We start from the raw sequence: 25,316 nt of genomic DNA, 5'->3' as shown, positions 1-25,316 counted from the left end.
CTGAATACAGATTATATTTCCACTCAGTCGGGACGTGAATATAAAAATAGCCGTGAATGTATTTATTGTTAATAACTTTTTTTTATTTTCTACTTAAATAAACTTAATTACTAAAAAAATGTTATGATTTTTTTTTATACTGGCAGAATTATTTTATAAATAAAATGAAACCTTCTGATGAAGCCATTCTAGAATGTACGTAAGACTTTAATTTAATGCATCGATCGCTACAGACACACATAGTGAATGGTATATACTTGCCTTGCCTATTCGATTCACATGGATATTTTTTATTCGTAACAAAACATTTACTAACAAAAAAATATTAGTGCTAAAACTATGCATGTGTGATGTAATGTATCTAATGATTTTCAATTTAGAAAATGTCTCCATAATATGTTCGACCCAATTTATTAAAATGATTAATTCATTATGCAACATTGTGTTTTTTACTAACATGAAAAAAGTCTTCGTATGTTATTAACCTTCTTCGTAAATTGAATCTAATATTCTGGTTTCTGGCAGACGTATATGTATTTTTATAATAGGTCTACCTTTATCATTTTATATCCAATATGTTATCATGTTTATAGATATGAGGTTCGGACGATACAAACGTAGGTAAACCTAGAAATAATAATGTATTTAATTTTTTGCTGTTCCATATCAGCAGTGACGTAAAATATTGCTTAAAATATGTCCAGAAAAATTCTTGCGTAATTTAATCAACGGTGGATTTAATAACGACTTAACTTTTAATTAATATTCTTTCACAAAAAAAATATTCTATCGTTATTTTGACTAATACATAAAATCCACACATATCTATCATATAAAAAAAGTATTTTTTTTTTCAACAACAAAAAACATTCATTTATAATTTAAATTTAAATGTGTGTTAGATATTCCACAAGCCACAGCTATAGTTATATTTAAGAAGAACTCACTTTATAAAAGTGGTCCTTCGAGCCGGATGTCTACGATGTATCAAGAGGATTCATCCAGTGACATAAAGGAAGATCATCAATTGTTTTGGAGTAAGCAAATCAGGAACTAGAAAGCAAGAAGAGAGCAAAATACCCATTTCACTGCCACTGTGGACTGGGGTAGATTCGCATAAAAACCAAAATACGCAGTGAATGCTCTGGAACCTACTCACAAAAGAACTCCAAATCTAAACTAGGTCATTCGACGCTTACAAGCCAAACACGATCTAGAAAATAATATTATATGAGGGCACAAGTATTTCATTTTTTTAATTCGGAATCATTTGAAAACGTGAACTAAATTTATTTTCATGTTATATGAAATATAAAAATGATAGTGTTTATTTACTTAATAATGATAAAACTCCACATGCGCATGTTATGTAAGATAATAAAAAGAGCGATAAGAAACGCTTATTGTTGGTAATATTACACAGTCAGTGGTGGCTGAGTCATACAAATCATACACCAAACATAATTTGTTGAAAATTCTTGCGAAAGGAATTTCGGATAAGCATTCGTAAGGTGGTTTCGCATTCATCGTTAAAATTCCATCATTTTATTTGACGGCATAACACCTCTTAAAAACACGATAAAAATATATTGGCCGTGTCGCCGATATAAGAACTCACCTTTTCTTATTTATTTATTCACTTTAATGAAGAAAAAAACACTTTTGCATTGGGTTGAGAACATCCCAGCTCATTAAATTAAAAAGCGCGTTGAGCGAAAATGTACTACACAAATTTATAACTAATTTATTATGATAAGTTTGTTCATCACATAATATGAATACTGAAATTGCAATAATAAAAAAATTCGTATTCGAAACGATTAACAACAATGTGCATACATATTACTAAAAATATTTTATTTACGTGTATACAAAATATATATGAATATCTTTATAAGTTTCGATGCAATTGGTATATTGATATTTTATTGAAATGAAAATTAATATTCGTGTTTTATGATTTACCCGAATTTATTTTTTTCTGGCAATTTCCTAATAATAAGTCAAATATGAGCATTACTTAAAGCCTCAGGTATTATTAATTTAATAAAAAGTACTTTTATTTACACTAAAAAATTACTACTATGCACACAGAGCACCTTTTAAGAATAAGAATTAGTGATCTCACCTGGAATCAAACTCGGAACCCCGCGAGTAAACTAAACAAACACCACGGGAACTGTCATTGTTTTTTTATAATATTTTAAACTTAAAGCTTTCTCGGTCTCGTGCCTGAAGCGCAAAACTGAGTATTAACTTTATGTAAAAATAATAAGGTGTTTTACAATTAGAAAGTTAAAAAAATGATAATTGTTTCTTAATATTATCAAACTAAGCCAAAATTAAAAAAAAAATATGTATCATATTATCAGCGCTACAATTTATTTAAGTTTTGTCATTTTTTTATTACTCCGCGCGTGATGTCACAAGTTCTCTTTGGTGAATTTGCTGATTGGTGAATTGGCTTCCCGTAATCCGGAAATCTACCACAACACTCTATGATTGATTGATTTGGAAGAACTAGTGACGTCGTTCAAACGTTTTGTGAATGTGTATAGGCGTTTCATAATCTAGAAATGTTCACTCCAGTAAGAATGAACCTTTTCAAGAATGAATGATTCCTTACCTTTCTTCCTCACGTAAATTGTATAAATGAATGGATAACTTAGGTAGCCTATAATATTGACAATTCTGAAGCACGTATGCATATTAAAAAATTAATGAACGTCTTTCACATAGTTGAAAAATAATTTGCACCAACGCAACGCCTCAACAAAGATTATAGTAAAAACGAAAGTAAACCCCAATTAACTAATTTAGATTTTCCCATTGATAGTTTTAACGCATTTTCATTCTTCGATAATCTACTTTGTCTTAAAAACAATGAAGAAGGTGAATTAATGATTAGTAATATGTAATTATTAATTACTTACTAACGAGTTGTGTGGCCTACGCTAAAAAAAACTATTTTCTCGGTAGGCGTAGGTGCATGTTCTTGTAAAACAATGTATTAATTTACATGTGGGTGTATTTTTATATTACGTTTATCTCTTTTCGTTTTCGGTTAAAATGTCGATTGTTCATAGAGCTGTATAAATTAGCCTGTATTCATTCGCTGTTATTATTTGAAATATTCACTATTCAATTTCATTATTGCTAACAGCTTCAATAATACTTTTCCTGATTTAGTACAAGAAGTTGTATGATCAAACACTTTTCTGCTTTTCCGGAAAAAATCGAAATACTGGTAAAAACGAGTGGGTGGAATCCAGCCCATATCCGCTTTCTCTGTTTTTTTCAAATTACTTATTATTATCCCGTTTTCCCCAACTAATGATGCACACCAATTATTGTGGTGTACTTATCTTAATAACTTTATTTCACAAAGGCAAGCGGAACATTTTTGTATCGTGACTACACGACGCGACGTGGCCGAAAAATAACTTCCTCATAAAAATACTTTCCTTTTAACATTTTTCTTAGTTTTTTCTCTTTACTAATGAAACCATATGTATCTTTGTGTTTTCGCAACGTTTCTACACAAATATTTTCGGTGCTATCTTTAACTGATATATTAAATAAGAATTACGTTGTAGTAAAGTTAGTAACACTTCCACAAGACCACAACCTGACGTTAGAACACTTTAGTTTTGCATATTGATTTATCTTACATTTTAATAATGTTTTGTTACTTTTCAGTGTCTTATTTACACTAATTTTACTACCTTAAGCTCAGGGCCCGTAATGAGTTACATCATTCAAGTTTGCGCGTGAAAATTCATAATGAAAGTTTATTGTAATATGGAAATAAAAAAAGAAGTTTCTTTAATTGTTTGTAAAGTGAAATGGTTTTTTCTACATGAAAAAATAGATATTCAATTCAATTATAGGTTACAGACGAATATCAGGATTTGAAGGAAATACTCTATATTATGGTATTTATTGCTGATACACATAATTTAGGATGTGTCTTTGTTGTTATTAGACATTCCCACGTTTTGCCGTGTTTAACTTTACAGAGATCCGTGTTGTGGACCAAATAGGGATTCACCCAGAGCAGAAGAGTAATATGCAGCAACAGCTGAGCAGCTCTAAAGATACTTTTCATCCGGTTTGATTCGATCCAAACTTAGAAATATGCTGAGTAACTGGTATTGTTCTAAATGTTCTGACCAACACCCTGAAGCCAGGCATACTGACAATAAAAAAAATGGGTTTGGGAGGCATTGGTCCCAGCTGCTTATGAAGATTCCTCGCCGTCTGATTATTCCAATAATTAACTTCATAATATTAATTTCAGTTTTATCCTCTGAAATTTTTCTTGAATATAAATAAATATATATACATTTTTTTTATATTTAAATCATATAACCTAAAGTTTTTTTCAAGTGTAATACATATGATTTACATTCCTAGGGGTTACAACTCAATTCGGGACTTAAAAAAAAAAACACATATTGAGAACAACAAAGAAACAGAGCAAGTTGTCATCTTTATTATAGTGGTAGAAAAAGGATGGGAATACCATTTTGCACTATGCCTTGGCGTAATTTTATACCAGGGCCCCGATTACTACGATTATAATGGGAAGTTGACATTTATCTAGTAGGTAACATTAATTTTTGCGTAAAAATGTCTGGCTTAAAACAGGTTTTACCTAGTTAGGCAGACTAGACATGATCCATTACCTAAGTGTGTATGTAGTAGATAAAGTTATTGTTATTTTGTGAATAAACTATGATTATTATAATTATTATTATTATCTTCAAAGTTTTTTGTATGAAAAGCAGAATATGCATGCAATTTTCTCTTCTAAACATGTTCAACTATAAGTTACCGACGAAGATACTTTAAATATTTATGCAAATATACTCATTTTTGTATACAAATACCGCTTTATCTTTATAGACAGTTGAAGATAACTCTGATAACTTCCCATTGTAATCTGGGCCCAGGTTTATAAGTAAAAACTTTATGAAATAATTTAAACAATGTACCATTTGATGATGGATTTTTTTGGCATATTTTTTTTATTGATAACAAAAGGGTATAATTTGTAATTTTATTTTGAAAAAATATTTAAGTTAGTACCTGTATTTAATTGAAACAAAACTGTGTAATTATAATGAAAACAGATAACTATAGTCCTTAAAATGTAAGATGGTTAGAATGACAGTTGTCAGAACAACTGACGACATAACTGTGTAGTAACGTCTAAGGAGAGATTTATATTGACACACGAAAAATCATTCGTATTTGGTGAGTTAATTTATTTTTTTAATACAATTCTTGACATATAGATCAGCATAAATATATAAAATCAGCTTTAAAACGTAAAAAAAACTAAAATTTACCTAATTATTAACGACGTTCTTACAAGGTGATATCATTTTGCAAAAACGTTAGAGATGGACAAATTGATCAATGTAAATTGATCGAATAAAAACAAATTCGTTTGATAATGTTTTACGAAAAAAGTATAAATGTCTTATTTTTGGCGAATAATTGTATTCAACACACTATAATAGGCTTCTTTTTGCGTTTTTTATATCAATTTTCGGAAACAGAGATTCATGTTTGCGTGAAAAAACTGATGAAATCGATTTGATCGGTACATGATCCGGGATCAGTAATTTTCCATCACTATTGATTTGAGTTTGACAGCTGTCATTCTAATTATCTTACATTTTAAGGACTATAACAGATATTGCCAGTGCAACGTTGGTATATCGGATATATGTATACATTTTCGAACCCTTGATACACCCAATTCAAATTCACATACAAATATGTTATACGCATTTTCATAAAGAAAATGCAGTTTCAATTAATAGATAACGAGGAAGATCAGTGTCTTTTTTTATTTGTCAATAGAATATTAAACTAAGCCAATTTTTTTATATTTTTTTTATATATCGTATTATCAGCGCTATGATTTTTAAAAGTTTTGTTTTTCTGAAATAACTCCGCGTGTGACGTCAGAGGTTGTTCTATGACAGTTCTTCCGATTGGTTCGTTTACGGTGTCCAAACTGGATATCCTTCAATGCTATCATATCATTGGATGGTTCATAAGAACCAGTGACGTCATTCAAAGTAGTGCGTTTTTATTAAAATATTTATTATAATTTTTTTCGTACATTTTAAAGAAATTTTACCTTACAATTTAATGATTTAATTTTCACCGCGCGCAAGAAAACATTTTTTCTATCCAATTTCCGGTAGGGCTGAAGTTCCTCATTGAAGATACAAAACTAATACTGCTAAATAGATCGCGATTTCTCATTTCTCATCTCGATTTAGAAAATTTTTCTCCGCTTGAACCGACCGAACGGTGCGGTGCCGGGAAGGTTGCGCGCATGCGCGAGTATTCTTGAACTTGAGACCTGTCATGACTGTACAGACATCTCGTACGCAACTAACTTGTGGTCCATTCTCCGTTCATCCAAACTGGTTTATAACTGTACAGCACGTGTTATGTCTTATGTGTTGTGGTTGTGAGTTGTGATGTGATCCGTTCTCATTCACACCCACAGTTACAACTACCAATACCATCGACCTTATAAACCCGGTAGGTACATGTACCTACTAATAATAGCAAAATAACAATTACAAGAATTGGCGTTTACATTAGCAATCGCAATTGCTGCATGTTTTTCTTGCTAGTAATGAAAATATTTATGTGTTTGAGTAAATGAGTATGTAATAAGTCATTTTAGATTCTATGGGTTCTTTGATTGCATTCTTCATAGAAAGAATACAGGCAATATAAAAAAGTAAATGCTACACAATATGTAATATTCAATATTCTGCCTTAGTAAAGTGGTCACTTAAATCAGCTAATTACAAATCATAAGCCCTGTAAATGCCCAGGCTTCCGTACCTCTCTTCTCAAAAAATGTTTTTCCCATCTGTTAAAAATTCTTCTTCTTCTTGTGGTACCTTATCAGGTCCCCCGACGTTGACGATCACTGGAGCAAAAGCATTTGTATTATGTTACAATAGTATCATAATAACGTAAACTGGTAGTTCCTTAGAGTAATGATACGCCACCCGCTTATAGAGTCGCCCACATCTGTGATTATCAATCACGAAGCTACCTATAGTTTACAAACATTACGAATTATTTCTTTGGGTAGAAGTAAAATGAATTGTCCCATTCGCCCAAACCAATATTGAATCACCTGCTCCACAAACGTATAGTTAATGTTATGTTTTTGTTCTTTTATTGTGCATTTTATAATGTAAATAATATAGGTATACAGAAATGAAATATAAACATAAATACGTAGTGTTTGACACTGTCTTTAATTTCTCTCTCTATATTAATGAAGAAAAAAAAGTATATTGGTTAGTGTCCTCAACACGGCTAACCCCAGTGAGGTCACATTATCTTTATTATTGTTTATAATGTGAAAAAAATAAATCAATACAACAACGGGCCGTAGGAACTCAGGTCGAGAATTGCAAGCGCTAACCAAAACCGTCCATTTCACGTTTGTCGTTAAACCGAAAACCTAACTAAAAATTTAGAACGCTTTTTTCTATGCAATAGTACGAAAGGGTGTCCGAATTATTACTCTGAGGGTAGATCAGTCTACCACTTAGATTTTCAAATGCAGTACGTTTATTATCTTTAAAAATAACATATTTAATTAGGTTTTGAAGAGGAAAAAATCTAAACAAAAAACATGTCCTATAAAGGGTAAAGGTTTCTGAAAGATAGAAGGATCTCATAATAATTAGCGATACTTAAAATAACCATTTAGTATAACATTTTTTTTACGTGGTAATAAATTTCGCATGCGAATGAAACTATTTTTAATGAGCGATAATTGATCGTTCACTCGTATTTATTTGTTATTATTGGTTACGTGATTACCCGCATCTAATTCCGTGAAAAGGCGATATGAAATTTGGATAATGTAAAATCATTTCTCTATTCCAATACGTACATACTCATGTTATGTTCAAACATGATGTATTAGTTAGCTTGATATTATTGCTTGATAGCCTGTATCTATAGCGTATTACTTTTACCGATTTTTTTTTTTTTAAATGTAAATATTATATTGTATACTGTTTATAGATATCAAAATTACGCATATAATATTGTAATCGGTTTGAAAACAATATTTATTGTATATTTTTTTAGTTGCTAGCTTAAGTAAAGTTACTTAATTTTGTTCTTAGAACGAAACGAAATATTAATCCTTAAAAATACATTTAGGACTAGGGTCTAAAAATAAAGTATCCAATGTATAAAAACCAAAGTACAAAGATATGAACAAATAATGTTTTACTTTTTAAAAAAAATAAAATGACATTTGTTCATAATATTATTAATTCTAATAAAAACACAGAATTTTGTAAAAAAAATCATCATTTATTTATTTATTTATGCTTTATTAAGTTAGTTCATAACATCTTAAGAAATAATATAAACATTTAATAACATTACAATTTTATTATCAAAATTTCTCAATAACATATTTTTTCAAATTAATTTTAAATATTTCAATTTTTTATATCTCCTTTAACTCATTGTACAGCTTCAATTCCTTGTATTATGATCATGATACGTATGTTATTATGATCATGGTATGGTATGGTATTATTATGATCATGGTATAGTATTATGATCATGATACCAGAGAATATGATAAAATCAGCATTCCATTTATAAAAAATGCGAAGTCGCAAAATTCAATTTTACTTAAGACCGTAAAAAAATATTACGATGTGGAAAAAAAACATTTAAGAAAAAAAACATCTATTTTTAAATCTGTTAAACAATGTTTAAATTGAATATATTTACAATGCTATTATTAGAACACACATGAGAATATGTTTATGTGTGTTCTACTTCAGTTTTTTTTTTTTTAATTACTCAAATAAGAAGAATACTTAATTGATGATTTTTTAATACTTAGTACCTACATTTTGTAAATACAATATTGAAAACCGAATTAAAGTGGTTAAATTTTGTTATCTGACAACTTTTATTTTTTAACAGCAGCAATTTTCAATTCAATCACATTTTTTTAGCACTAGTGAATTTTTATACCATAAATAAACAGCATCATCGTTCCTTTTCCGCATTTAATGATGCATAGGACACCGCATTGTACATTAATTGCACCTTTGATATATACAATAACGGGCTTAGGAGTAGTAAAATTATCATCCGTTGAGTTTTCTGCTCCTGTATACTGAGAAGATAAAACTTATTTTCGAGAACATATATCTGACACCATTCCATCGTTTGAATGGCACTAGGGGCTGCTAAAATAAAAAACACCTTTTTAAAATAAATATATCACGTCAACCATGTCGGGAATCAAACCCGAGACCTCTTGCATGGTAGGCAAATACGCTGACACGACGAGGTGGTACATCTACCTATAATTTATAGGTAGGTATAGCTACCTACTTAGTTCACAAAAATTTGCCTCCATTCGCTTCTGGAGGCCTGAAGAGAGACTCCATTCGCTTCTGTCACTAAGTCTGTCCGTTTTGTAGGACTTCTTAATGTATCAGAATATTATGGAATGTTTAAAATATTTTGATTGTTGATTCATTATGGGCGAGGTTGACTTGCTGTGGAAGTGGATGTTTAATATGATTAAGATATGTATATGCATATGGAGGTACTCCCAATGGGTTCTTTTTCAATTTAATTATATCCAGTAAACTAACTGTACTAGAAGAAGCGCACAGACAACGATCTCTAAAGGTCCCTACGCGACAATAATCAGAATATATAAAAAGGATTTTGAAACGAAGGTTTTTCTAAGGAAATGTACCTAGTTGCATGTAGAGTGGAGTCTCTCATTGGATATATTATTTTACCTGTGAAATATTCGTAACGTTAACTGTACATGTACAAATATTATTCACGAAAAGAGCGGCCAATCGACGCCAGCGCGCAGCGCCAACGGCCAGATCTCGATTCCGGAATCTAATACTGATCCTGTTTTCCATTATTTATTGGTAGCGATGCAAAAGCGTTGTGAATTTATAAATATTGCACGCCTTAGCACAATTTTTACAATAACAATTCATTTTATGAGATTATAATTGAAGCTAATCATCATTAACTTTGGTAGATTCATTTCCGAGACGTCTAACTTACTTGTTTGCCTCTTTCTCAGTAATTCCGCCTGCCTATTGTCTGATAAATTGGATATGCTGATTTTACTTCTTTTATTTCTGATTTCCGCATAATCTGTCTTACGTTTTTTCTCGTGTTAAATTACTATGTCCAGCCACCCAACCACAAAAATCTAGTAAACTGTTTTTTAGGTAAGTATTCCATTTCGTTATCACTCGGGTAAAATATTTGGAAAATCCGTTTCTTTGTCAATGAGTTGAATAATATATTTATGCAATTTTAATAGAAAGTCGCTAAGTTAGGGCATCAATACTAATGATAAAAAAATGTTGATTCGATACTAGCGAGGAATTTCACTTAAATTTTTGAGTGGTAAGAATACCAAATCACCGTAACTTTTTCTATTTAACCTGCGTTCAAATAATGCCTTCTTTTTGCCTAAAACTGTTATGATTTTTCAAAAACCTTTCTTTATGTACCTATCTACTTTTATACAGTAACTCATCTTTGTTTATATACATATGTATATATAAAGCATAGTGTAATTCAATACATTAATAAAATTAATGTTTATTAGATACATATTTATTAGGCCTACGTATTGTCTTTTTATACAATGAAATGCTTAAATTTTAATTTTGTACCTGTCATGTAAAAGCCCTCGGGGCGTATATAATAATTCAATATTAACTTTAAACTTAAAAGCACGTACAGTGCATTCAAATATTTAATAAACCTTGTCTCATTGTGAGTAACAATGAATTTTCATTTAAATAATTCAGAGCAAAAATGTATGTTTACGCGGTCCACCGACCGGCACTTACGCATTTACAAAGGCTTGTCAAATATTCGAACGCACGTATATAATATAATATTATGGATTAGTAAAAAATGAATATTCCGTCTGAAAGAAAAATACTCAATATTTCAGCAAACCAATAAGTCATTTTTCACTTGTTTTTATTTTGACTAATAAACGCAACAACTTCTTAAAAGCATCTTCCGATAAATCGAAAGGGAAATTTTAAAATATTGATGAAAAAAATGTCTTTGTAGTCAGGAAAGAAATGTTGAAGATAGCATTATAAATGTAGTATATGATACAGCGCTATTTTCCTTTAACTCTTAAAAGACTGTGGTAAATAATCCCTTTGCGCGCGGTGATGTAACATCGTGTTACCACTAGTAAAAGACGGAATACCCTTTAAAATTCAGGCATTAAAAAAAATAAAAAAATAGAGGCGTACTGTTTAATAATTATTTTTTCATAATTTATGCAAATAAAGATATAATTTTGCCCTGTTGTAGCAAATTAAAATAAAAATCATAAATACGCTTCTCATATTGCGCGCGTCTGTCCCCCATCACAGTCATAAACCGACTGAAGACTGAATCTGTTTTACCCAACACCCGTCACAGAACGGCGTCTCTGTCTTCCTTATTTTGAGTTCTGTCTTCGTGCTCTCTCTTATTAAAATGTGTTGTTGAATTAGCGGACATTCATTCTTCGCGTAGCAAAGATAATTTTTTTTGTATTAACATCCAGCCTAATTATACAAATTTTACTTTCCAAATCCGGTGTGAAAATGTCCATTTGAAGATTACAAAAAATACTATTTTAAGGTTTTTAAAAATAAGAGAGATATATCAAATCTTGTGTCCTGTGTCGACTAGTGTGACATCACAGCCACACAAGAGTTAAAAACATAAGAACGATAGTTATTTTGTTTAATGTTAGAAATATCGGATTCCACGTATACGAATTCCGAAAATAACGAATTTTATGGGAGTTGAATTACAGTTGTCTATTTGTAACTTAAAATTACTAATAGATTTTAATAAATCTTCGAGGAAATGATGCGACGCAATCCGTTGGGCACGATTTAATAAGCCTTCGTAATTATCACAAAAATAGCTAAGTGAAATGTATCATAAAATATATCTAGACTACGCGTGACAAATATTCAAGGTATTCAGAAATGTGCGTGAGATGCGATAAACTTCGCAGAAAAGCTAAAACTGAATCTCTTTTTAATCTTGCCTGGTATTCCAAACGGTCTCGCGGCCGTATTATCTCGTGTATTTACATTCAAAATACACGAGAAAAACTATTTACTCGTGCTGTAAGAGTGATTCAGAATGACGCCCTGGTCTAGACGCCCAAGTTTGCCCACAATTTCATTATGCATCGATTTATTTAGGTATATATGTTAACAAAGTTTATTCGCAATATAATTTCAAATTTGCAAAGATTTTTCTGAATTGTTATTATTTATTTAAAACTTCACTAGAATACATTATATAATTGAATTAAAAAAGTATTCCTTACTGAGAAAACCTTTTCAACACATTTTTTTGTTTAGATAGATTTATTTATTTATTACACAATTATTTGGTCATTCAAAAAGTATTTGAATTTTTCGTGTTTCATGAAATATACGAATCAGTTTTATACATATTACGTAATTTATATTTTGTGCTTTGGATTTTTTCGAATTTTGTTTTCTCTAATATAACAAATAATTCATTAAAATTTACTTATTCATGTTTGTATCATATACAGGAGTGTCCTTAAAATATCAATTACTTGTGATTATAAAATTACCATTTCTATGAATTAAAACCCAACCTACTTAATAGTAGGTAGAAAAAATATATGTGTGTATATTGATTATTTATAATGCAGATTTTGATTTAAATTCTGAAGTTAAATGAGTTTTCTGAAAACTTCGCCCAGCTTTTTCTAATTACAACTTTCACGGCGATGCTTCTTTTGTCAGGAGGAAGTTGAAACTTTTGATTAAACTTTATTAATATATATTTATAATACGTACATTTCAAAAACACTATAAATTGTTTTTTTAATCGATTCCAGGATAATAGACATAAAAGCTCCTTAATAGTTTTATTTTACAACTTGCCCACTGAACTTTTAATTTATCAAGTTGCTCTTTATTAAAGTAAAACAATCTTTAAATAATATTTACTAATTTGAATCCACCTCAATTACTAGTAAACTTATTTATTTATTTTTAATTTGGTAAAATAACTGTAATTCACTTTAAAGTCATTTTAGAATTTCGACTTTGTCCACAAATTATATAGTATTATATTACTTTTCTTTGTGAATAAATGTATTTACATCACTGAATAAAAAAAATGTATCTTAATAATATTATGTAGCGCATAATCTTTTAACAAGCATTATAAGTTGCCTCTTTTTGCTGAAATATGGTTTTAATTTTTAATTTTAATTTATTTATTAACCCTTACGGATTTTACAAAAAAAAAAAAAAATTTTTTTATTCATACTCTGTTGTTGATAATAATATTTTTTACATCTTTTGAATAGTTTGTCTGAGTCTTTTGTTTCGTTTTGTCTGGCAGTTTATTGTATAATTTAAGTCCTTGATTTATTACTCTCGGTTGTCCTTGTCTCGTTTTGAAATGTTGTATGTGATATTGTTTTGATATTCTTGTATTATGTCCATGTTAATTACAATTTTTTTCAAGTTTTAGTTATTTGTCTACAATGATATATCAATGGCGAACTTAAGAATAAATTTGAAAGATTGTAGTTGAAAAAGTTCTTTAAAATTAAATTGTTTAGATTTTTTAGAGTTCTTTAGTTGGTGTTAAATACGGGAGGTCATAAACTAGCTTCAATATTTTATTTTGCTGTCGTAGTCTGTTGGTTTTTTGTCATTTTGGTTTTTGTTTTGTTTTTTTTAAATATTTCAGAACATTATTTTTTTTAATGAATGTTTTAACACTCGTGTTAAAGTTTAAGCTACGCCAACTATTGCGATAGTCACAAATACAAACATCGCAAAATATTAAGAATCGGCATCCATTGAAAAGTAATTTTATCATGTGAGGCTTGAATAATAAATTAATACAAATAAAAGTGACGTCATGTCGTACTTCATCCTCTTGCGATTCCCTTTGATGTTACGCTGTTACGTCATAAAAAAGCTGTGATGGATTTCATTACCATTTCCCGTAGCTACAATCAATAACGATTGTCGTTTGAACATTGTTTCAATAAACAACTTTTTAATAATAGATTGATTTGTCAAGCACCCGAAAAATCAAGTGTGTGGGTTTGTTTAATTTTCTTTAATAGGTTTTCATTCATTCATTCATTGATTAATTATAATTGTTACTAATTATTTGTTCGATAAGCAATGAATATATTAGTACTTAATATACAAAAATGGCTTGAGAAAAACTTTTTTGGAGCAAGGTCTTCGTGAATAGTTTATGATGTAAATGTTTTTTTTACACACCTGTTTTGTGAGCTCTGAATTTCTGAATAAATATAATAATCGGCAAAGAATGGTGCATAGTGCATCATGTGCACAATATTGAATTGATGCAGTATTGTTTTGATTGCGAATTAAGTAAAGTTTTTTCAAGTAATCGAGTCTGGATCGTAAATAAGTAGTTAGTGCGGGCTTAGCCCGAGGGAAGCAGGCGTAAAGATAATTAATTGATTTATCAATTGAATGTCGATAAATCGAATGTGATGAGTTTTGAAAGAAATGAAAATATGGCCAAATGTGAGATCACTGTGAATGGAGATATATCTTAACTAGGGATAAAATGTCCGTTCGAGGTTTTCCCAGAGCATGAATTATATCATACCCAAAACCCGTACGACTTTTGCTCAGAGGCATCTCTCATTTATCGCACCGAGAGTGTTCAATATTTTGGAAGAGCGTATTAAGCTCTCAAGGACAAAAACAATTTTCAAGAAAGTAGTTCAGGATTAAGGACTGGATTTGCCTTAGTGGGAGGGATTTAGTAGGGAACTCCTTGATGATTTTCTGAATGTTTGAGTGTACTGTTTACCATATATATATATATATGTATTTTTCAAAATAATATTTTTTATCCTTCTGATCCTATATTTGTGGTGATATACTCATGTGTCTGTGTCAACTATTTGCTAGTCCCATCTCAACACAGGACTTTTAGTCCCATGGAGTTGGAACTTATGTTTCAAATAATGTACAATAAACTTATGTATGTAAATAATTAAATAAATAAATAAATGAAAGAGAAAGATACTGAAAGGAGGGTGGGTGCTGGGAACAAAGTGAACGGTGCATTTTAATCAACCTGGACAAATAAATGTGTGTCGCAGGAAGCAACATAAGCAGTTCACAGTGGAGTCCCGGTGCTGACCCTAATGTATAGGAGCGAAGTATGGAAAACGAGGATGAAAGTAGACTAAATGCTGTCGAAATGCGATCTCTCAGGCAAATGTGAAATATGTGCACAAATGTCGAGATCCGTACATTTTGTAAGGCTGAGATAAACATTATCGACAAAATCAAAAGAGCTTTGCGTTTGCATGTAGAGCGAATAGACAGCGAAAAAACACCTTAAAAGATTTACAATGCGAATGTTGAGAAAACGAGGAAGACCGAAAAAGATATGGCACGACCATGTTTTGTTTGATTTTTGTTAATATTCCGACTTCCTCTCCTATATTATCTGAATCTAATGCTTCCCCACCCTCGACTCCTTGCGGTGTTTTTCTATTTTTTTTTATTTAGATTTGATAATGTCCTAACAAGACAAACCACCTCAAATTTTAATAAAATAAAAACGAAACCAATGGTATCCACTTTTCGTCACGGGAAATATAATAATATTTTATAGAAAGACATTTGACTTATTTTAGAAATATAATTACAATAATTGGATCCATAGTAGACTACTTCAATATTTTTTTTGTACATAATTTAAAATACATACAGGATGTTCATTAAACCCTGTCACATCCGAAACCACGATGATCAGTATGAGCAAGAAGACATATTGGCACATTCAAATACATTTTTAGAACGAATAAAATTTTAAAAATAAAATATCAATAAAAGCAAATGGTTGTTTACTTCTGCAGGGGAGAAACAAGGAGGGGGGGGAGTCTAATACTGCGCCGCGCTCCCCTCACTTCTCCCCTGCAGAAGAAAGCAACTATTTGTTCTTTTAAACATTTTATTTTTAAAAGTTTTCTTTGTTCAAAATATTTTTTTAAATGTGCCAATATGTCTTCTTGCCCGTACTGATCATCGTGGTTTCGGATGTGACAGGGTTTAAAGAACACCTGTATATTGCCTCGATATAATACAAAATATGAATATGCACTTATTTATTATTTAAACGAATAATCTTTTTAGTTGGGAGTTCAGGAGCGGCCTTTCTTCCGAAGAGCGGACCTGCCACCTAAAAAAGTCATTAACCTTGCTTTAAGCAAAACAATAATGATGTCAAATACTTTGAAGGAATTTCGACATCATTGTGATATTTTAAAAATTAAAAATCACTATCACGTTTTTGTTTTATCTGTCTTTTTTTCCATTTATTATCGCTTTTACCATTCTTGGTAATACTAGCAAGAAATAAACAGTGTTTATAAATGTTAAATCACCACCAAGTCATTGGAACAAAAGGCATAATAGTACTACACACATGCGTTTCCAGAAACTATCTACCAGCCAGCGGGCCACATGGTGACGATATCTACCTACTGTCTACAAAAGCTTCTCTTCGGACATCTATCTCCCTTTGTTAACCATGGAGTTGAAACAGTGTTTGATTTATTTAGTTTTTTATTGCTCACTTCTTGGCATGAACACTTGACCAATTTACTACTATACTTTATTTTTTATAAATTTATTGATATTGTTTTAACTTTGCTGGAATTCCTCTCGTCCATGCGCTTTGTAGCTGCACGATGATTGGTTATCTAGCTTTCATATATCAACTTTAAAATATTTAAATTTTGTAAACGGGGTCTAGAATTCCAATCGTCTATGCGTTTAGTAGCTGCAAGGCGTGTTGTAATCTTACTCCTTTTTACTATTCATATTATTTATTTTTTTAATACACTAAATTTATTTGTCTATTTTTAAAATGTGTAAATGGGGGCTAAATTTCTAACTGTCTATGCACTCTGTAGCTGCAAGACGTCCTGTAATCTAGCTCCTATCTGTTATAATTTTTGATTGATCTTAATTGAAAACGAGGAACTAGAATCCCAACCGTCCATGCGCTCTGTAGCTGCAAGACGTACTGGGATATTTATTAATTGTACAGCACCCTTGAGGTGATTTTCACAAAAATGGCGCTTTATAAATTATCCAACTATATAAATATATATATATATATGTTAAATGGGAGAAAAACAATATTACAGACAAGACAGAAAAAACAGATAAACCTTAAACATTTTTTAAATAGGTACATGGAACATAATAGATCTTAAAATTAAAATTACAACAGTTAGAAATAAAATGTAAATCGCAATAATAATATGCATTATCAAGAAAAACACCCAAAACCTTGATAATACATATTTTACAACAAAAATATATAATGAAAACATATTTGACATAAACAATATTTTGAGTTTGTCCAAATTTTTGTAGACAAGAACTGGATTCAACTCCCTGGGGAGCTGTTTATATTAACATATTACAACAGACATGAAGAACATTTAAGAGAAGGTAATATAGAGCCCTGTAGATGCCTAGACTTCTATATTACCTTCTCTTAAATGTTCTTCATGTCTGTTGTAATATGTTAATATTTGACATAGGTTTAGTATTCTAGAGATAAAGATAATTTATGAGAACTTACTTCTATTTACATAATAAGAGCTTAATAATTATTTGATTCTAATAAAATAAAATTTTGTCTGAAGTATTTATTGATCAGAACCTGCAAAAAATCCATTAAAAATTTTACTTGTGAGAATGCCAATAGATGGCGCTAGTTGTATCCAATTAATACCAAACAAATGACACCTTACTATTAATCATCCAAACATCATTAATAACACTTTTGTAGTTATAAATACTATCCATTATGTTTGTGATCTTTCAAACAAATGGTTTGCATAGTTAGATCATTTAGTTTTTTTATAGTATATTCATAGGTAATAAGTAGATTTTAGATAATAGTCAAGTAGGTACTAGGTACCCCATCCTAATGGTTTTATCATCAGTTCTAAGATTAGTTTTGAATAGACTATAAATAAAATTATGATTTGATTAAGCTAGTTGTTTTTACATATTTCATTATACAATTTATTCATCTACTAAAATTCACAGAAAAAAGTAATTATGATTATTTATACTGCCCTAGTGCCCTCCGAATGAAGAGTGCATTTTTTTAGATAGACATGTTTCCGAGAAAAACGTGATGAAATAATATAAAGTTTTGTTTCTTGTTGTTTCAATCTATGCATGTCATCATTATGCCACGAACCAAAAGAAAGGAAAAAACGGAGATATCAATTTACTTTTCATATTGAGATTAACATTTAAATTCAATAGATAAATTAAACACAGTATAACTTAACATATTACAACAGAGATGAAGACCATTTAAGAGAAGGTAATATAGAAGTCCAGGCATCTACAGGGCTCATGACCTGTCAATGGCTGGTTTAAGTGGCCACTTTACACACTGTGTAACATTCACCATTCTGCCCATATTTGAACATCTATATTCCTTCGATTCTTTCACCTGTTAATGTTTGCGAAGTTAAAGAGTAAAAATCCAGTCCTTGTCTACAAAAAATTGGACAAACTCAAAATATTGTTGATAGTATAACTTAATTAAAGATAAACTGAAGATCTCGTTAGCACAGTTTTGCTTCCTGGATTTCATGGTTCCTAAAAGAATATTGATACACGAGTAAGACTAAAATTAACATCTTTTCTTCGTGATTCCTCATCTGCATTTTAATGAAATGTCATCAAAAATGCTAGATACTGCACTCTTTGTAAGGACGGCACTTCAAATAAAATATTGCTCGTTACTATTGGAATTATTAATACAATAGTAGTAAAATACCTAAATATTATACATCTGAATTACTGTTGAACGAACGGTTTTGGTTTTGTTTTCACTTGTGATTTTCATTATTATAAAAAAGATTTTGAAAATAATTTTACAGTGTTTAAGCGTTTTAACGCAATCTATGGATTTTTTGAGAAGTAAAGAATCTCTTGGCCTGTTGCAAAACAAAGAAATCGGTCTGTATTCACTGTTCCTCTGAAGCGTAAGACTGATCATCTTGCCTTCGCAAATGTAACAATAAATATATATCCATATGGTAATCCCATAATATCTCCTAACAGCGTCGAACATCTGTTAATTTTAATATCAGCTTGCGATGCTATAAACTTGAAGCAGAATGCAAGAAAGATGGCATATCCCTAAGAAATGTTTACATTGTCATTAAAAGCGGTTATCATGCGCCATTGTTCTTGGACTTTGAAACAATGGAGATTGAACGCATTAAAGTAATTAACTAGAATCAATTGTCAATCTTCCAGTTTCCAAGAGTAATTGCGATTTTTTCAGAGAACCATGCCCTTGTATATGACACGTAAAGACTACTTAAGTGGATAACTTTATTTTTACTTTTTTAAATGCTAAATTGTCATACTAGAATAAGGTGAAAGCACTGACCATTCATATTTTATTGATCTTAATCAAATTGCAACAAAGTGTACGATGAAAGTGTGTAAATATGTATTAACTTATCAGTTTATATATTAAACAGTTATATTACAGAATTCAAACTGAGCAGAAAGCAGCCATCTAGTCAAAAATACTCATCTTGTATTCTTGCTCTATTTCACACACCTAACTGTATTCTTCATCCCCGGGATACAGAATTGGCCAGTTTAATATTATATTTATTTTTTTGGTTATTTTTACAAAAACTGATATTTACACACATTCTATGAAATTTAATTGGGTTGTGGTCCCGTGGCTAGTGTTGCGGACTCACGAATTAGAAGTCCAAGGTTTTCGAATTCCGCTCTATCGCAACATGTTTCCCATCTTCTTATAGTGAGTTATTTACAGCTCGTTGAAAATGGTCCAAAAATTTTAAATATTTGGATAAATCATATGAGCGAAAATTATTCATAACTTGTATTCCTTTATTCTTCAAACTCAATTAATAATATTAAAAAAATAACGTCTTCATCATCATCAAAACTTAATCCGCACCTGATTGTGCATAGTGCACTACATTGGGTAAATACATGCTGTGTATCTTGGTCATGTGTTACAGAAAAAAAAGGTTATTCATCTTACGCTTCAGGTGTCAGTCCAACGACAGTGAAATATGTATTAGTGTCAAACCACCTTATAAGCAAATATTTCATGTTGACCCTCCCAGAAACTTGACACGAACAAGGACAAAAACTAAAGGGTTTTGAGAAAGGGCTGGAGATTTTATTGTTATTGCACTTCTGTCCGTCGACATTTAAAGTAAAAATTGTGATAATTGCAATGGTCATGTCTCTTTCCAGAACCGTCCAGCGGCGCAGTGTAGCATGGAGTGCGGAGTAGCGGCCGCGGCGAGCTACCCCTCCCCGCCAGCGCCTCCTGCACCCCCGCCCGCCTCTATCATGTCCCCCACGGAGCGCTCGCCCGCTAAATCCGGGCTGCACGTCAACTTTACCGAGAAAGGGGAGGTGAAGGAGCGAAGGGAGAAGTTCCTCACCGCCAAGTATGGGTCCCACCAAATGGCACTCATAAGGAAGCGGCTCGCTGTCGAGATGTGGCTGTACGACGAACTGCAGAAGCTCTACGAGATTCCTGTAAGTTGACATATCTGAGCAAATGGAAAATCTTTTTGAGAAGGTAATATAAAAATGCCTGAGTTTGAACATCCGCATTTCTAAATTCTTCCACCTGCTGATTTTTGTGAGTTTTTTCTTGTTGTTTTGACCAGTTGCACCAAAAAAGTAATGTGAAAATTGTTGCGTTTTTTTCAAAATGGTTATCATTAAAAAAATATCCTAACCATAGATTTAAATAACTAATGTCTGTTTATTATTACAAGGATATCCAAATAAACAAACCAGCCATATGATATCTGATTGAAAATGGCTTATTTCACTCATATCATTCAAATTCACACAGCACAGTAAAATTAAGGTGGATTGACATTTATTATATTCTTTAGTATTTATTTTAAATGCATTCAGATGCTACTCTCAGGTAAAAATCTTACAAAAGGAAATCAAATGAAGATTAGTCGGCCTCATGGAATACTGGTTATTGCGTTTGCCTGGCTTTCACCATGGTGTGAAATTGGCCAGTGTGCGTGCAGTGGGTTCGTGATTTTCAGCCCAATCTTCATAAATGCACTTTGGATAAGCCTTTTTGAAGAAAGTTATCAAAATTCCTTTTACGATCTGCAGAAAGATAACTCCATCTCTCCTTTCCTTAACATTAAGTAAAGAGAGTGAGACATAGATTTGTTTCGTTCTTTATTTTAAAACGCCTGAATTAAAAAAAAAAAATACTGCACATTTTTTAAAACAAGTACGAAATAAGTTTTTTTTTACAATATTTCAAATGTGTGCAAATCAAGTACATGTCTTTATTAAGGATTTGTATGTACTTAAAATATTATATACTCATCAATCATCTATTTTTTTGTGAATAGTTAAGACTAAACCATCCAGATTTGGCTGCCACCTTTTATTGCATAATCTTAAAATGTTGTTTCTGATATTTTTGGTTACTTGTTTATCTCTTTTAATTAAAGGGGAAAATCTTTTTCAAAGCTTTTTGTGTGGAGTTGAGTAATTATATGACTTTTCTTTTTCTTTTATTGGTAATCAAATATTTTTTTTATTTTTCAGAAAGATAATGTCAAAACTCATGAGGTGGAAGTGGACATAGATGAACTCCTTGATATGGACAGTGACGAACATAGGAGGAGTCATCTCAATGTAAGCACACGTGGTCCATTATTTTTTTTTAAATTATTCATTTACTCATCTATATTATGTGGAAAATATATTATATCTAGAAAAACTTGCATGAACATTATATAGCCTAGGGAAGGCAAATATGTGGTATATGTGTAATTCGTTTCTTCTTATTTCTGTTTTCCTATTGTTAACGTTTTTATTTTATACTATACTCATAAACATTGAACACATCGCCATTCCATCCCTGTACCAATTTATAAATAATTATTATAATAATTATCCTTTTCCTTACACAAAATAAGTTTATACATTAGCTCAAGGGAAAAAATCATTACATTATAGAACACCCAGGCACATTAAATTTTTGTGTTCTCACCGAGAATCTAACCCGGAACCTTCCGTGTGTAAGTCAGGTGTCTTGACCACTACGCCAGCCAAAACCCTTCTGAACTCTAAACTGAAAATTTGAAAATATTCCAGACACTAAGTTTCCTTACAAAAGTAAAAATAGTCAACAAAAGAAGTCTTCTCATCTCCTTGAACAGTTGTTGTGCTACAGTAATATAAATGAGTATCTACTTTCATTTTTGATGGTGTCCAACACATTTACATTTATACTTTAATTAATGTACATAAATATAGATATTTTGGATCAATTCAAAATAAATTATAACATCTACATAATTTAACAATATTACATCTCTTTCCAAACTAATTAAGATAATCATTCTCATAAGGTTAATTATTAATTCCAATTCTAATAAAGGTGGCATTTATGAATATTCAAAGTAGTCAGTTTTAATAATATTGCTATATTATTAATATTTAATGCATTAACTTTGTGGTCAAACATTTTACTAAATGTTATTAAATATATGTCCACTTACCTACTTTTCTATGTCTACCGGTTTCGAGAGGTACCCGTCTCTTCGTCAGGACACCAATTAAACCAACATGCAAAACCTACTGTACACCTTCACCATATCAAATAACCATACCATATAATTAAATCAGTACACGTTTGTCCTAATCAGTGTATGTGCTTATTAAAATGCATGTCGTGTTGGTTTTATATTTTTGTGCAACAACTATGGTGAAGGTGTATAGTGGGTTTTGCATGTTGGTTTGATTGGTGTCCTGACGAATAAACGGGTAAGTCTCGAAACCGGTAGACATAGAAAAGTCGGTACAAATATTTAATAACAATTAATACTACTAAAATTTTGATTTATATGTTCATTTGACATCATTCAGTCAGACTTGATAAAAAAATATAAATATTTGGAAGACATACATCTTTACTTTTTAAAGAAGTTGAATGCCTTTTAATATTTTTTTCTAGATTATTTAATAGCTAACTATGAATTTATTCAATTTTTATGTTTTAATTGCATGTGTTCTATTTTTCATAGTTTAATGAAATATTTTTTCCTATTTCAGATGATTTTAGTAGATGCCAAAAAACCCCCAAAAGATGTAAATGTAAGTAATTTATTGTGTTTTTATATCTATGTAATTGTAGTTTTTTTTTAAACTTACACAGTTTGAACTTAGTAATTATTTAATTTTTTTTTAATAATCTATTAAAAATAGTTTAAAATGTTAACTTAATTAAGACTTTTATTTATTTATTTATAAAGCGCTGATAAAATTATATATTAAAATTAAAAAAAAAAAAAATTAAAAAAAAAAAGCACTGAACTTCCCTATTAAATTAACCAAAGTTTGCAAAACCTTTTTCGAAAATATTTATCTTTTTTCACCAAATCTTTTAAAAATCTAAATTTGTAACTTTTTGAATTTTTAGCATGTATTTTTTAATGTAATTTTAATGTTTTCTCTTCTTTTCTTTCAGAAATTCATAAACGAACTGCTAGAAAAGGCCAAAACACTTTGAATGAGTGTGTCGTTAACACCTACTGTAACCAAAATGTAACTTATACCTGAAACTATAAGTTTAAAAATAATTTAGCCATAGACAAATTTGGTAACCTAGCCCCACGATGTTTGATGTACATGTACTTACCGAGATCTAGAAATATAATAATTTGTATATCTCCAGTGCATTGTGAAATCCTTAATTGTATCCAGTAATGTTTCCCTAATTCCTTGCAAACTAGTTGTGTATTTGTGTTTTTATCTACATATTAGTATAGTCTAACTAAGTATGTGTAACATTATTAAGTATGTTATTTTTTACGAATACCCTGTTATTATAAATATTGAATTCCCAACGAATTATTGGCACATTGTGAACAAAAGCTACGTCCCAACATATTAATGTCCCATTCATAAACTAATGAAATTACAGTATAAATGTTATAGCTGTAGGGTAAAGAGTACCTACTAAAGGAAATGATCATTACCTACGTGGTATGTTCAAAAAGTAAGTGTACTAGATTTTTTTAAAAGTGTATTTGAAAAAAAACCATAGGATATTGGTAATACACTTCTTGATTATTTTTCCACATAATCGCCATCCCGTTCAATGCATGTGGTGAGCCGTGGCACAAGCATTTTTATGCCTTCCTCGAAGAACTATACTGCCACCTCCTTCCCCCGCTTCAGAACCTTTTTCTGCACCTGCTCATTGGTTGAAAATTTAATTCCATCCATGTGTGCCTTCAGGAAGGGAAAAATAAGATAATCTGAAGGCGCCAAGTCAGAGCAATATGGGGGGTGGTTAAGAAAATTCCAACCAAATGAGTCCAAGAGCACCTTGGTGGCCAGGCCAAAGCTGAGTGAGGTTGAGCGTTGACGTTTAACGAGTGCACTTCTCTCCTCAGTATTCCCATCCAGTTTTAAATGCTCTTTTTGAGTTTTTTTAGGGTCTCACTATATTGTTGTACATTGATGGTCTCCCCCTGAGAAACGCCACATAAACTCACTTGTTCTGTCATTTTGATTTGTGAAAAAAATTGGTAGGTGTTATTCCTACTGCGAGTAGGAAGTGAAGCACAGCACATGGCTCGCACTTGGTGGGATTTCTTACTGACATCTTTCACGCAACTGGACAATACAACGTGAGTTTACGTTCTACCGTGTTCTACCACCTCAGTGTTGCCAATCCTCAAAAAATAAAAAAACTACAGCCCGTTTTAGTCACAGTACACTTTCTTTCTGAACATGCCTGGTACATCTATGAAAAACAAAATAGCAAAATATTCCTTTATAGGAAAAATATCAAGTAAATAATACATACTGGTAGATCTGAATGTTTTTAAAATTAGTGTTACAACTAAATATCAATAAATTTGTATTCAAATAAAAAAAACCTCTTTTTATACATGTGAAATTTGTACTTATGTTCTGTGGCGATACTTGTTTAAATGAATTAGCAAAGCCTTTATGTCATTAATAAATATTGTGAGTAGAGAATTAATTGTACTACATTCCTACGTCACCAACAGTAGATACGTTTTGTGAAATGTTGTGATC

General features: G+C 30.8%; 1 protein-coding gene across 5 annotated transcripts in view; it reads left to right on the top strand.

The window, feature by feature from the left end:
- The window catches only part of LOC148279850 (protein phosphatase 1 regulatory subunit 14B), a 94,275-nt gene extending 69,243 nt beyond the window's left edge, over nt 1–25,032 (top strand). For all 5 annotated transcript variants that reach the window (XM_088229302.1, XM_088229304.1, XM_088229303.1 and 2 more), the window contains 4 exons: nt 20,463–20,753; nt 21,807–21,896; nt 23,319–23,360; nt 23,734–25,032. In XM_088229302.1, coding sequence (XP_088085428.1) covers nt 20,463–20,753; nt 21,807–21,896; nt 23,319–23,360; nt 23,734–23,775 — 465 coding nt within the window. In that variant the 3' untranslated portion in view covers nt 23,776–25,032. The remainder of the gene's footprint in view (nt 1–20,462; nt 20,754–21,806; nt 21,897–23,318; nt 23,361–23,733) is intronic.
- Nucleotides 25,033–25,316: the final 284 nt, after the last annotated feature.

Source organism: Micrasema longulum, unplaced genomic scaffold (assembly GCF_059751315.1).
Source record: "Micrasema longulum isolate JH-2025_06_02 unplaced genomic scaffold, ASM5975131v1 h1tg000662l, whole genome shotgun sequence".
Classification (NCBI taxonomy): Eukaryota; Metazoa; Arthropoda; class Insecta; order Trichoptera; family Brachycentridae; genus Micrasema; species Micrasema longulum.
The sequence above is the reverse complement of the archived record's forward strand: the minus strand, read 5'-3'. Positions and strand labels throughout refer to the sequence as shown.